The sequence below is a fragment of the Panthera pardus genome, unplaced genomic scaffold (assembly GCF_024362965.1).
Source record: "Panthera pardus isolate Hobbes unplaced genomic scaffold, ASM2436296v1 HiC_scaffold_6, whole genome shotgun sequence".
Classification (NCBI taxonomy): Eukaryota; Metazoa; Chordata; class Mammalia; order Carnivora; family Felidae; genus Panthera; species Panthera pardus.
In genome coordinates, this window is record NW_026526991.1 from 136,511,310 (window position 1) to 136,524,108 (window position 12,799).

At 52.2% G+C, this 12,799-nt stretch overlaps 2 protein-coding genes and 1 long non-coding RNA gene across 3 annotated transcripts in view; 2 read left to right on the forward strand and 1 right to left on the reverse strand.

Moving 5' to 3' along the window:
* LOC128774971 (uncharacterized) overlaps positions 1 to 12,799 on the forward strand; it is a 256,264-nt gene that overhangs the window by 131,353 nt on the left and 112,112 nt on the right. The gene's annotated exons all lie outside the window — the stretch shown is intronic.
* The window catches only part of LOC109273789 (aldo-keto reductase family 1 member C3-like), a 131,900-nt gene that overhangs the window by 34,845 nt on the left and 84,256 nt on the right, over positions 1 to 12,799 (forward strand). Inside the window, 1 exon segment of the mRNA XM_053895259.1 lies at positions 10,673 to 10,838. The gene's annotated coding sequence lies outside the window, so the exon portion shown is untranslated.
* UCN3 (urocortin 3) lies at positions 3,224 to 9,772 on the reverse strand. Its single transcript, XM_019460942.2, has 2 exons — positions 9,495 to 9,772; positions 3,224 to 4,132 (listed from the first exon to the last, which is right to left on the reverse strand). The coding sequence occupies exon 2, from the start codon at positions 4,124 to 4,126 to the stop codon at positions 3,623 to 3,625; it is 504 nt and encodes a 167-aa protein (XP_019316487.1). The 5' UTR covers positions 4,127 to 4,132; positions 9,495 to 9,772; the 3' UTR covers positions 3,224 to 3,622.

Here is a 12,799-nt window from a genome sequence, read left to right on the forward strand (position 1 = left end):
CTTTCCTGATCATGAGGAATTGATACTAGTGATGCATGAGTCCTACCGATCCTTGACAAGGAAAGATCACTGATCGCTGTGGTATTATCCATCCCACGGTCTCTCTGTGGATACAGCCAAAGCATTATTATAATTACGATCGTTATTTTCATTTAAATCCACTTCGGAGGAGGGGCCTCGGTGCTAACTCTTCTGATCCTTAGAAAGTCCGTTGACCTTTATAGGATAACTTGCGGTCTTTATTTTCTGGTTTTTAAAAAATGTGCTTCTACAAAGTTCTGTCAGAGGTGGCAGGTGCAGCGGTGGCCATCTGTGGGTGTGGCCGTTGGCTTTCTAGCGCGTGACCGTGAACTCCGCTCTGGCCGGGGCTGCACTCAGGTCAGAGGCTCCGCCTCGGGAGCTCAGACAGAGAATGCTGGACACGCTCCTGCACAAACCCGCCCTTTCCCACTGTCGCTGGGGCGGGTTTTGGCAAATTTCTAGTCGGTTAACTGCACTTATGCTCACATTTAACTCCTGGGGAAGGCTCAGAACGCACCTGCTGGGGACGTAATAATCCCAAATCCGAGTGAATGCCTGTGCCGCTTCCCGGTGGCTTGCACGCCCGTGGGTCGCTGAGGTTCGCGCCAGCTCTGTGAGGCAGGGGCTCGGCTGGCGTCTTTATGCCCCTGGTGCGTGGGAAGGGTCAGCTCTGCATGCAGGGGCAAGTGGAGGCATCGTGGTCACTTCCCAGCCGGGGAAACTTGGGCAGGCGCCCTCGCTCCTCCGAGCCTCTGTCTTCCCGCCCCCACAAAGATAAATTTTAGCTTTACCAGGTGGTGGTATATTTACAAAAAGAGAAAAAGCACTCTGGTTTTTGCAAGGACCTGTGTCTTTACCACTCTCTTGATCGGAGCTTTTGTCATGCATCTATCATGATTTAAAAAAAAAAAACGAATCGGGTCCAGACAAGAGCCAGCAGTGACACTGAGCCTGCCTGCATTGTGATGCCAGCTCCAGCTTTTTTTTTTTTTTTTAATTTTTAAATATTTACTTAGTTTGGGAAGAGAGAGAGTGGGGGAAGGGCAGAGAGAGAGAGGGAGACACAGAATCCAAAGCAGGTTCCGGGCTCCCAGCTGTCAGCACAGAGCCTGATGTGGGGCTTGGCTTGAACTCACAACCCGGGCGATCACGACCGGATCCGAAGTCAGACGCCCAACCCACTGAGCCACCCGGGCGCCCCACCCGCTCCAGCTTTTATGTTCTAGTTTTAGGTCGTTCGTGAAACTAAAAATGTGACCCCCTGCTTGATTTTTTCATCAGCCAAGTTCGTCCCATTTCCTGTCCTTTTGTGTGAACAGAATATGCGTTATCAGAGCAAAAATAAATAAAGTGCAAATTTAAAAATCCTCAAAATGGAGAAAATAATATCTACCTTAAAATATACTTGTGAGAAATAGATGAGATCACGTTCATGAAGCAGGGTTCCCGGGGCATCGGCACGGGGAGTGGAAGGATTTGCTCGGGGCCACGTAGTGAGGAGACCCTAGACTCCCATGTGGGTATTCTGAGTCTCGGGCTACAATTCTTTCTGCTCTGCCATGGGGCTTTTCCAGGATGGAAACAGGTTGCCTTTTCAGGTTTTTGAGCTTTGGTCCTGTTAAGAGATGAGGTATTTTTCATCTCAAGTTTAACTTAGCATTTAAAAAAAATGTCCTGTCTCACTTCTTCCAATAATTTCTGCTGGAAGCAGGGTTGCTGAGTTAAAAGCAAAATGGGGGTTCCTGGGTGGCTCAGTCAGTTAAGCGTCTGACTCTTGATTTTGGCTCAGGTCATGATCTCACAGTCTGTGAGACTGAGTCCCACATCCAGCTCAACACTGACAGTATAGAGCTTGCTTGGGATTCTCTCTCTCCCTCTCTCTCTGTCCCTCCCCTGCTCTCTCTCTCTCTCTCTCTCAAAATAAATAAACTTAAAAAAATAAATACAGGTAAAATGAATTTGTAGGGACACCTGGCTGGAACACGCAACTCTTGAGCTCGGGGTTATGTGTTCGAGACCCATGTTGGGTGTAGAGATTACTTAAAAATAAAATCTTAAAAAAATGAACTTGTAACTTGGTTAAGTATTTCCGAAGTGCCTCTCTAGTGCTTATGTTCCTGCCAGCCAGCAGTAGTGGAGGGAGGCTAGTCACCTCACCCGTGGAGTCTAGGTTAGTCGTCACACTTACAGACTTTTGATGGACTTTTATGGACACACTGCGAGGTGAGACATTGTGTATGAGTGCAATTCTCGTAGGCATGACGTTTACCAGCTTCTCATACATGCAGAGATTATTTGTGTTTGTGTGGGGGGGGGGGCGCAGGGGAGAGATCTATTCACATCCTTGCTTATTTGGGGGGAAGTTGTTCTTTTTTTCTCAGTTTTCTTGCTGATATCTCTTTATAGTGGACTTTTACTCCTATTAAACCTTCTAATCTCCGAATGCCTCATATATTTTTTTATGCCAGTTGCAATCACTTTGCAGTTCATCACTTACACAGCCCGGGTGGTATTTGCTTCCTCTCCTCTCTCTCTCTCTTTCTCTCTTTTTATTATTTCCTATTTTTTTTTAATGTTTTACTTACTTTTTGAGAGAGCGCAAGTTGGGGAGAAGCAGAGAGAAAGGGGGAAAGAGGATCCAAAGCGGGCTCTGTGCTGACAGCGCTAAGTTCAGTGTGGGGCTCAAACTCCTGAACCGTTTGATCATGACCTGAGCTGAAGTCCGATGCTTAACCGACTGAGCCACCGAGGAAGGTGCACCAATATTTGCTTCTTTTCAAATCCAGATTTTGATGGTCACTTAGCGTGCTGACTCCTGGAGAGCAGACTCTTACTGCGGGTCTGATAAACACCTGCTAACGGCCTAGCGGCCCCATGCCCAGCCATGGAGGAGTTTGGGGTGTCATGAAAGCTCTCTCCCCAGCAACCCCGTGCCCAGTCTAGAGCAGATGCCAGGTGGTGCCTCTTGGGTGGGAGCAGACCCCGGAGACGGCTCTAGCTTGAGCCACGGCTGGCAGGGTCCTGCCGGCTTGGCCTTTCCAAGCCCTTCTTTACCCCCTCCTAGGACCACCAAAAACCGCTCTGTCCCCGGAGAGATGGGGAATGGACTCATCAGCTACCTCCCTCATTCACCTCCCCTTTTGCACGCTCAGAGGTGTGAAGGCCGCTGGCTGAAGGAAGAGGAACTCAAGCCAGCCCAGGGTTGCAGAAGCCATTGGTTTTAATGGGGGAAAGAGGGAAGGGAAGGGGCCCTAAGTCAGGATGGTGAGCGATGCGACGCCTCTCCTGGCTGGGCTGGTGTGTGGGGCGTGGAGGAGGAGCGTGGAGAGCAGGACCTTTGTCTCCCGTCACGGGGAAGGAGGAAGGAGAGTTCAAATGTAGGGAGAGGGGTTACGGGCCTCCTGTCTGTGCAGGGTGGCAGTGCTGTTCTTCTGTGTCTGTGTGCAGGGGAGGAGGGAGCTGGCTGGGGGCAGAGGAGGAGCGGAGGGGGCGAGCAGTGAAGCAGCGTGGAGAGCTGGACCCATCCCTCAATATACGGAGCAGCTGGCCCGACCTCCGCCCCTGCCCTTGACCGTGCGCTTCCTCCCGCCGGCCTCTGCTTCTACTTCTTCCGGCCAATCTGTGCCATCAGGTGCGCGTTGGCAGCCGCCTTGGCCTGCAAGTTCTTGGCCTTGGCGATGTTGAAGAGGATGTTCATGATGTTGGTGGGGACGTCGAGGGACAGAGTGAACTTGGTGCGCCGATCGCTCTTGGCCTTGTCCTGGGACGGCCTTCCCTTGGGCTGCGCCGGGGACAGGTGTTTGTACCGGCCACTTCCGGCCCCGCCACCACCCCCGGAGCTGGGGAAGGTCCTCTTCTTCTTGTCCTCATCCTCCTGCACCCGCTCCTCGTCCTCTCCTGAGGATGGGTCTTGGCTGGGCAGGTAGAGGAAGCTTCTCTTGCTCAGCAGCGGTGCGTCCCCCAGTGGGCTCTGCTTGGCCTCCGGCAGGGCTGTGTTGATACAGCTGACCAAGGACTTGGCTTTGTAGAACTTCTGGGGGAGGCCCGGCCTGGGGGCCCCCGGGAGCAGCAGCAGCAGCAGCAGGAAGTGGGCTGGCTTCAGCATCTCTTCCTGGAGTAGAAAACAGGGACGTGGGGCAGGGGTGTGAGAAGGGCTTGAAGCTCTGAAGGACAGGGGTGAACATTTACTAGGGCTTGGTTACTACTCACCAGTGGTTCTCCGAGTGTGGTCTCCAGACCAGCATCATCACCGGGATATTCGTTAGAAATGCAAATGATTCTCAACTCTTGCCCCAGAACTGCTAGATCAAAAAGTCTGGCGCCAGCCCCCTGGGTTGGAATAAACCCTTCAGGTGATTTCTGATGGCTCAGAGTACGATCTCACGGGTCGTGAGTTCGAGCCCCGCGTCGGGCTCGGTGCTGACAGCATGGACCCCACTCAGGATTCTCTCTCTCCCTCTCTCTCTCTGCCCCTCACCCCCTCAAAAATAAATAAATAAACACTTAAATTTTTAAAAAGAAAGGAAAGGAAAAAAAACCCTATATTTAGGGTATGGAACAGGTGTGGCAATGGAAGTGTCCAGCTCAGGGGCCCTCCTGTAACCCGGACTATTCTGGTCTGAAGCCATCATGGTGGTTGGGCCCCTGAGCAACAGTGCTGGGCGAGAACTTAAGCTGCTTTCTCCGGCAGCGGAGAAGGGCTCACGCGGGGCCGTTCCCGCCCTCTGCCCAGCCTCCTGTGCAACAATAGCTCACAGCGTGTCGGAAGGCGATCAGAATTTGGGTTGTGTGTGGTCACCGTGCCTTAGGAACATGGTGAAGTGGGCAGAATTTACCTCCTGTGTCCTAGCACCAAGCCCAGCCCACACCCCGGCCCCCGTGGCTTTGCCTGGCCGCACTCTCTCCAGCTCTGAAGTAAGGACAGGAGGTTCCTTTACCGTCACCTTCATGCGTGAGAAAGAGACGTGAGGTCAAGGGGTGGGGTTTCATCTACTCACCCCCAGAGGAAGGGCTTCTGGCCATCCTACACACCCGATGTGCTGATACCCGTACGTACTCCCGTATGCGCTGCTGGACCATCCCAGGAAGCGCAAAGAGTAAAAGGCTGCCCTCTTCACTTTGGTTGCTTTACCTGAACTTGGAGTTTCTTTTCTTTCTTTTTTGTTAAATGTTTATTTATTTACTTTTGGGAGACAGAGAGAGAGAGAGGCAGACAGAGAATCCCAAGGAGGCTCCGCACTGTCAGTGCAGAGCCCAATGTGGGGCTCAAACTCACCAACCATGAGATCATGACCTGAGCCGCAATCAAGAGTCAGATGCTTAAGCGACTGAGCCATCCAGGTGCCCCTGGAGTTTATTTTCTGTCTAAGACATCCTTGGCTCCCATAAAAGGAAGCAAGAAAGATGTGGTTAACTATGGAACTTTGGGGGGACTGCTTGTCATTAAGGTAGTTTTTAGTAAGTAAGAAAAGTTGGATAAATAAATCAACATGGGGGTCCTTCTGGGCATCGAGAAGTGCTAGGCTAGCATACGATCATTCCGTTTTCTGTGGTTACAGGCAGAGGTGAGAGGGGCTGGCAGTCCCATGCTGAGTTCTAGCCTCAACTCTGCAAATCATTGTCACCATGACCTTGAGCAGGTCATTTCCCAGAAAATGAGTGGGAATGAATGAACGCACTCCCACTTCCCGACTTCTTTACTCTGAATGGACGAGGCTAGAACAGACCCTTAAATACCTGAGCCTTGTTCTGTCTCTAAAGGAGAATCTTGTAAGCCCTCGCTCTCTCACTTACCCTGGACACACACACACTGACCTGGCAAGTTTTCTCTAGAAGCTTGCTGTTTTCTCACACGCTCCACATTGCACCTACTGCCTTCTTCTTCTCCCCCCCCCTTCTTAAGAGACCAGGTTGCTTTATTTGTTTGTTCATTTCTTTTTAAATCATAAACATTTTGAGTTTATCAAAACAGTTATGAAAAAAACAAACAAACCGTGATCCTTTATAAAATCCCAGTGCATGAACTAGCTACATCTGGGCATGCATGTGGCAGTGTGCAGTGAAGTCAACACAGACTTGGGAGTTAGAGAGACACAGGTTCCAATCCACCTCGTCCTGGTTTGCCTGAGGACCGTGGGCAGATTGTTGAAACCCGGTGCATTTCAATTTCCTCATCTGATACATGGCCATAGCAATGATTGCCTCATAAAGCTTATGTGGAAGATTAAATCGAGGCAGATTAGCTCTTGCTGTAGCCAGATACTTAGTAGAGGAGACTGTTTACACATAAATAATCTCCGGGTCCTAATAGGATAAGATTCAGTTCACGCACGACCATTTCAGAAGTGATATCCGTATCTATATATTTCTATCTCTATCTGTCTACACCTACATCCACACATGCCAGCTGATTTGAGCCAGTAATTTGATCCTGCAGACCGCTATCTTTATTGTGGTATATTTCTGGCTTTTAGTTTTTGGTTGTTATGCCACTCCCTCCGTCCTAGCCCCACGGCCTCCTCTTGCCTTGAACGCAATCTAGGCGCCATCGGTAGGTTTGGGATGAGGCATCTCTAACACCCTCGTAGAGGACACTGATGCTGCGGGTCCCTGGACCACGTGGTGAGAACCAGCTTTCTTGGTGTCCTGGTCCTCCCGGGCGCTCCTTAGAATTGCACGCCAAACGCCCAGAGAACTTTTTCCGGGGGGTGTAATGTGTTCGATAACCAGACTTTCGGCTTTGTCGTTTACTGAGGGTCCAGTTCGTTCTTCTGGGTAAACATCGTATGGAATCGTGGCGTTAGCCGCCCTGCGCCTTGCAGGCACCTTAAGGCTTTGGAGCAGTTTCTAAGGGCTTGTAAGGCCGACAGGATTTAAAGACCCAAAAGCCAGTTCACAGAGAAAGGGGTGACGCTGGAAGGGAAGCTATAGAGAGAGCTTTGTTTGGGGTCGGCAGCAGAGAAGCTCTCCACAGGGAAGAGCCCTCCTTCGCTCCCCAGTAACGTCTGATTCCCTAGCAAGTCTCCCCTCTTAACGCTCCCCAGAATCCTTTGCCACCGCCCCTGGTGACACAACACACAGGTTCAAGATCTCCCTGCTGCCTGCTGTGAAAACAGCACTGCCCCTGGAGTTAGATTCTAGGGGGCAAAGCTCTACCTCTGTGTTTTTCTGGATCATTCTGTCGGGATCTAGCAGTACTTTTCTAGGTGCTTCTCAGAGCTGTCCCAGAGTCACGCCTGGCGACGTGAGGCAGTGAGGGACCTGTGAGAGCAGAGCACCCCCAGGGGGAGGGGACCCCAGGGCAACAAAGACCGGAGCTGACCAGAGGCAAACACACCGGTGGCCCCGTGCTGACCCCTTCTCCAGCCCCCTCCTCCAGCCCCTTTCTGCAGCCCCCTTCTCCAGACTCTTCTCCAGCCCTTTTCTCCAGCCCCTTCTCCAGCCCCCTTCTCCAGCCCCCTTCTCCAGCCCCTTCTCCAGCCTCTTTCTCCAGCCCTTTTCTCCAGCCCCCTCCTCCAGCCCCTTCTTCAGCCCTTTTCTCCAGCCCTTTCTCCAGCCTCCTTCTCCAGCCCTTTTCTCCAGCCCCTTCTCCAGCCTCCTTCTCCAGCCCTTTTCTCCAGCCCCTTCTCCAGCCCCTTTTCAAACAGCCTCCATCTCCAGCCCTTTTCTCCAGCCCCTTCTCCAGCCCTTTTCTCCAGCCCCCCTTCTCCAGCCCTTTTCTCCAGCCCCTTCTCCAGCCCCTTCTCCAGCCTCCATCTCCAGCCCCCTTCTCCAGCCCCCTTCTCCAGCCCCTTCTCCAGCCTCCATCTCCAGCCCTTTTCTCCAGCCCCTTCTCCAGCCCCTTTTCAAACAGCCTCCATCTCCAGCCCTTTTCTCCAGCCCCTTCTCCAGCCCTTTTCTCCAGCCCCCCTTCTCCAGCCCTTTTCTCCAGCCCCTTCTCCAGCCCCTTCTCCAGCCTCCATCTCCAGCCCCCATCTCCAGCCCCCTTCTCCAGCCCCCTTCTCCAGCCCCCTTCTCCAGCCCCCTTCTCCAGCCCCTTCTCCAGCCTCCATCTCCAGCCCTTTTCTCCAGCCCCTTCTCCAGCCCCTTTTCAAACAGCCTCCATCTCCAGCCCTTTTCTCCAGCCCCTTCTCCAGCCCTTTTCTCCAGCCCCCCTTCTCCAGCCCTTTTCTCCAGCCCCTTCTCCAGCCCCTTCTCCAGCCTCCATCTCCAGCCCTTTTCTCCAGCCCCTTCTCCAGCCCTTTTCTCCAGCCCCCCTTCTCCAGCCCTTTTCTCCAGCCCCTTCTCCAGCCCTTTTCTCCAGCCCCTTCTCCAGCCCCTTCTCCAGCCTCCTTCTCCAGCCCTTTTCTCCAGCCCCTTCTCCAGCCCCTTCTCCAGCCCCTTCTCCAGCTGTGAGGAAGGCAGAATGACTCCCCGTCCCACCCCATCCATCTGCAAACCCTGACAAGGAGTTGAATTTAAGAAACATTTTCTAAAACACTGGCTGTGGCATCTAGGGGAACTTGATGTGTTCCAGCAGGTGTTATGGTAATGAGCGCTTCTCCTCTGGGAGAAGAGGTCTCCTAGGGGAGACCCTTACGAGTGTGGGTCACACCGATTCCCACAGACGTCCAAGCAATTCACCCTTAGAGGGGCTGTGAGGGCTTCTACTCGGGGAAGCCGGGAGAAGAGCAGTTGTAGATAACATGTCCCTGACAGTATTCTCATTCATCTTGTTTAATCCGTTCTCAGAACTGTGTGGGGGTGGGGGTGGGGGTGGGGGTGGGCGTGTGTATGCTCGATTGCCATGTTTGAGGAGAAAGTCACAAACAGCATTTCTCAGAGAACTTGGACATTAACTGGGGACATCAAACACCCATCCTCATGTTTCCTCCCCCTCACAGGTGGCACCAAGTCATTACAGACATCTGTCCCCTTCCTCTAGTGTCCCGGCTTGGCAAGGGAGAAAGGACTCCAGGCTTTGAAGGCAAGGGACCCGGGTTCAAAATCACCCTCATGCTCTCACTTCCCCGGGGTGACTCACTTAGCCTCTCGGTCTCCACATCCCGAGGAGGAGACGTCGCCTGCCTGGCAGGTGTGCAGAGAGGAAGCAGGACGCACAGCAGCCCCTGCTTCTGCAGCCCGTGGGGAGTTACAGCCCCCAGTTGCTATTCCCAACCATCTCCCCATTTGTAAACACGATTTTCTTGTTCACGGCTGAACCCTGTTCAGAAAAATACACTTGCAAGAACCCGTTCTGCCTCCAATCTGTTACCTTTGCCAAGCAGGTCTCTCTGGGCCAAAAAGGGAGGGCGGATTTCTCCTCACCTAAAGCTCAGACTGTGCTGTTCAGCACCGGGCTGCCTGGGGCTGGTGCCCAGGGACACCTGCAGCCTTGGTCTCTCGCCCCTGTCCAGTCCCCGGCACCTCCTGCCTCGTGTAGGGCCAATAAGCTCACTCTTCCCTCATGGACACGTCCCCAGCCGAAATCTTACCTGTGAGTGGCCTTCCCTCCGCAGTGGAAATGCTCAGTGAGGGGGGCAGCCGCTTCAGGACCAGGAGATCTGCCCCAGAAACATCCCCCCTGAACTTCTGTCTCGGCTGGGGTCACTGCTCTTTCTTTCCTTGTATTGTTCCCAAGTGGGCCGTGATCGTCCCTCTCTATGGAAACCACTCCACTCCCTCGTGCATATATATAAAAGTGACAGATCACGGGGTGGGTTGTAATTCCAGACGTAGTGTCTACACTGGGACGCGATTTCGTTTAAAATACGACCGAACCAGCTGTCCGCGTCATGGAGATGACAGGCACTCTGTATCCTTGACCCCTCCCACACACCTTCCACCGGTCCTCCCCCTTCCCACTTCCCCTCCTGCCCTGGCAACGTGCTCATTGATAAAAAGAAGGAAAAAAAATACTCTGTTAAATTGAGAACCGCTCCTTTGAAGAGTTTTATCAGGGATCTTAGTTCTTCCTGATTTCAGCCTTCCTTGCATCCTTGTCAGGCCGCCCCTCCTTTTGGAAATCTGGACGCAGGACCGGCTCTGAAAGCAGACAAAGTGACTTGAAGTTTATCTTTTCACTTGTAGTTCTGGTGGGTTCTGAGACGCACTGTTATCTCTGGTGACTCACAGAGCTTTCTAAGTTTGTGTCCATCAAAGGGCATATCGGGAGACGGGCACAGTGTACCTAGAGCTTCTGAGGGGAAATCATTTGAATTTTACCCATTTTTTTTTTTTCATCTGTTCATCCAACACTTTTGAGCATCTGCTATCCTAGCAGTTGTTGGCAGGAGGAGCCTGAGGAACTGGAAGAAGTCGAGAACCCTGTTCTTACAGGCATCACAGTAGAGACAGATATGTAAAAACAGCCTAATCTCAGCATGGCCAATACCATAGTGCTGAAGGGAGCATGCCTGTGCTGGAGACTCGACACGGGTAACTCACACAAGGAGAGGAGGGCAGAGGTTCAAACAGGAAGGAGGTTTGGGAGGGAGAGAGCCTGCGAAGAGAAGGATTGAGGACATGGGAGGCAGGCAGGCAGGTGTTGAGTCAGGAGGCTGGCTTCACCCTGGGAGGTAAGGAACACCCAGGCGAGAGGCTTTCGATTTCATTCCAAATGTACCAGCAAAGATATGGGGACCGGTAGGCAGGTAACCTCCTTGTTTCACAGGTAAGGACACCGAGGACAGAGTCACGGTGAGCATCTGAGTCTCATGTGGGCTGAACCATTTGGAAGGGCCATGCAAGACCCAGGCTGTGTCCGGACCTCTGGATAAGACCACACCTTCCCCTCCTAGACGGGCATTCCCGCCTCCTGAAGTTCCTCTAGATGAAAGGTAAGTGGACTTCTGGAACTATCCAAACATTTTAATGCTCACAGGTATTTTGTGGCACAAAAGGAAAGCCCTTGTGGGGAAGAAAGCCAAACCCTCCACAGCCTCAGCCGTGGTTGTAGACATGTAGAATTGGACCTCACTCGGTTCCTGCTTCTGGAGCTGCCTGGCTGGGCTTCTCCTGAGATCAGCAGCGACATGAAACTGGAGATCTGAATCCAACTCATTCGTTCACTTGTCCGTTCGTTCATATATTCGTCTTCGGGAGAGATCTTATTTCTCCCCACTTCAGATAATTAGGCAGTAATGGAATTTGTGTAGGCTGAGGGGTAGACAGTTAGAAGCCTGAGTTTAACCCCCCTTTCTGCCCTTCTGAGCTCTGGGATACCAGAGAAGCAGTCTTGTGAAGAAGATACCAAACACTGCTACCCCGAGAGCCGTGGGGATTCTCAGCCTTGGCACTATTGACATTTTGAGCCAGATGATGTCGTGGGGGCCGTCCTGAGCCTTGTAAGATGTTTGCAGTATCCCTCTACCTTTGAGACTTCAGAGCATACCCTCCCTTGCCCAGCTGTGACAACCAAAACTGTCCCCAGCTATGTCCCCCGGGGGCAAAATGACCCCCATCTGAGAACCACAGCCAAGAATAAGGGATTTAGAAGGAGATGCAGTGAACATTGGCTGCTGCTTCTTCATATTCTTCTCCTCCTCCTCCTCCTCCTCCTCCTCCTCCTCCTCCTCCTCTTCCTCCTCCTCCTCCTCCTCTTCCTCCTCTTCCTCCTCCTCCTCCTTTTTTCTGCCCATCTGCTCTCTCTTCTCAACTTCCTGCAAAATCTCTCCACCTGAGACCAAAGCCGCAGAAGCTCCATGGGAGCCTCTTGGTGTCAGCGGCTACTGGCCGTCCTTGAGCGCACCATCCCCCCTCCAAACAGACGTGGGCCCATAGGTTCCCCCTGGCCCATCTGGGTTGGCTTTGGGGTTGGCTCATTGCTCCTGTGAACTCTCAGCCTGGGACTAAGAGTGTCCCATGTGGGGTCCACGTAGCCCTGAGCGGTGGCTGAGCATGTTGTCCTAAAGATGCTTTTCTTAGAGCAGTCTATTTGCTTTACAACTGCAACACGGTGTCTGACTGCATCTGCTGGAGGCTTGGAGAGAGCCTTGGACAGAAAAAAAGCCAACTGGTGAGCAAAAGCCCCCAGGGTGTCCTTTCTAGCAAACAGTGGTTTCCCTTCGGTCCCTCTGCTAGAGCCCACGCGTGGCTCTGTGCTATGCTTGAGCTTTTCTCTGGCCTTGGTGAGCTATTAGTATCTCCCATGAATTCAGCAACAGAATGTCGTTTAGGGGTATAAATCCTCTAGCATGTGGAGGCCTGAGTGGAAAGAAAATGCTGATCGGTTTCATATTCGAATAGAAATGCCTTATACTGGGGCACCTGGGTGGCTCAGTCAGGTGTCCGACTTCGGCTCAGGTCACGATCTCAATGGTTCATGAGTTCGAGCCCCGCGTCGGGCTCTGTGCTGACAGCTCAGAGCCTGGAGCCTGCTTCGGATTCTGTGTCCTGCTCTCTCTCTGCCCCACCCCGGCTTGTGATCTGTCTCTCACTGTCATTCAGAAATGAATAAACCTTAAAAAAAAATTAAAAAAAAAACAAAACAAGAAGTGCCTTATATTTATAAAGCTCATTTCTCCAAAGTGCTCAGAGCGGTTACATAGAATAGCATAGTTTCTCAATGTCTGTGCTAGGCAGTAAAAGAAAAAGGACAGGAAGAGGAATTAGGGAATTTCCAGAACACTTGATTTACAGGGGAGAGGTTTTACCTTGGCATCAGGAAAGAGCGTTTTCCCTTCTGCCTTGGCTGCCTGCATGGCTGTTTCATAGGGACTGTCACATTCTCTGCTCTTTTGTTTCCCGTTTTATGAAAGGTGGTTAGTGTGCCTTCTCCATTTTCTTAATAAGGTTGACG

Coding starts and splice junctions, on each gene's coding strand:
- UCN3 (XM_019460942.2), bottom strand. CDS start 4,126: ATGCTGAAGCCAGCCCACTTCCTGCTGCTGCTGCTGCTGCTCCCGGGG.